The following is a 1,206-nucleotide window of genomic DNA, read 5'->3' on the forward strand; positions in this document are numbered from 1 at the left end:
GGCATAACAGAGAGCAACTCCAGGCAGTGCCAGATTGGACTTGTGTGCCGCCGCCAAAACAGTATTAAACTCCCTTGAAGGGGCTCAGGTCATCCCTACAGGGGTGACAGGGCCCTTACCTCCTGATGTTTGCGCGCTTGTCCTTGGCCGTGTTTCTGCGGCCCTCCGAGGGATCCAGGTCTACCCTGGCATAATAGATAGTGATTTCACGGGTGAAATTAAGATTTTTGGCCACTGCTGTAAATGGCATGGTCACAATTCCTCAAGGTATGCACCTGGCACAGCTAATTCCTCTACCCTCATCTGTCTGTGATAATTCCTCAATTGCAAACATCCCTCAGGGGTCAGCTGGATTGGGCTCCTTGGATGCCTACTGGGTCCAGCCTGTTACTCAGGATCACCCTACTCTCATCCTTACTATAGAGAGAAAGAAGTTTCAGGGGATCTTGGATACAGGGGCAGATACCACAGTCATCTCTCAGTCTCACTGGCCATCTGCCTGGCCACTGGTTCCATCCCTCACCGATTTAAAAGGAATCGGTCAGTCTAATAATCCTTTAATTAGTTCAAGGACACTTTCCTGGAAAGACGAGGAAGGAAACCAGGGGACTGTCACTCCTTTTGTGGTTCTGGGCCTGTCTGTTAATCTTTGGGGAAGGGACATACTTTCACAAATACAAGTCATCTTATATAGCCCAAACTCTACAGTCACACAACAAATGCTACGGATGAATTATATCCCTGGCACAGGCTTGGGCAAGGCAGCTCAGGGGAGAGTCCAACCAATTCAGCCTGTTCCCAAGGAGGATAGACATGGGCTGGGATATTCGGGTTTTTAGTAGTGGCCACTGACCCTCCTATACCCCATACAGACAAAATTACCTGGATGACCCAGACCCCTGTCTGGGTGGATCAGTGGCCCCTTACTCAAGAAAAGCTACAGGCCACCACTATACTTGTATGGGAGCAGCTTATGGCTGGCCACATTGAGCCCTCCAACTCCCCTTGGAATACACCTATATTTGTTATCAAAAAGAAGTCAGGAAAATGGAGGCTCCTTCAAGACTTAAGGGCAGTAAATAAGGTAATGAGGACTATGGGGGCACTTCAGCCTGGATTGCCTTTGCCTGTGGCCATTCCTGCTAAATTTTACAAGATGGTCATTGACCTTAAAGATTGTTTCTTTACTATTCCCTTGCACCCTGA

The 1,206-nt window shown here is 48.5% G+C and overlaps 1 protein-coding gene across 1 annotated transcript; it reads left to right on the top strand.

Annotated features, from left to right (window-relative positions):
• Positions 1-248: 248 nt before the first annotated feature.
• LOC143271075 (endogenous retrovirus group K member 7 Pro protein-like) lies at positions 249-839 on the top strand. The gene has a single exon (XM_076562949.1). The coding sequence runs from the start codon at positions 249-251 to the stop codon at positions 837-839; it is 591 nt and encodes a 196-aa protein (XP_076419064.1).
• Positions 840-1,206: the final 367 nt, after the last annotated feature.

The sequence above is a fragment of the Peromyscus maniculatus genome, chromosome X (assembly GCF_049852395.1).
Source record: "Peromyscus maniculatus bairdii isolate BWxNUB_F1_BW_parent chromosome X, HU_Pman_BW_mat_3.1, whole genome shotgun sequence".
Classification (NCBI taxonomy): Eukaryota; Metazoa; Chordata; class Mammalia; order Rodentia; family Cricetidae; genus Peromyscus; species Peromyscus maniculatus.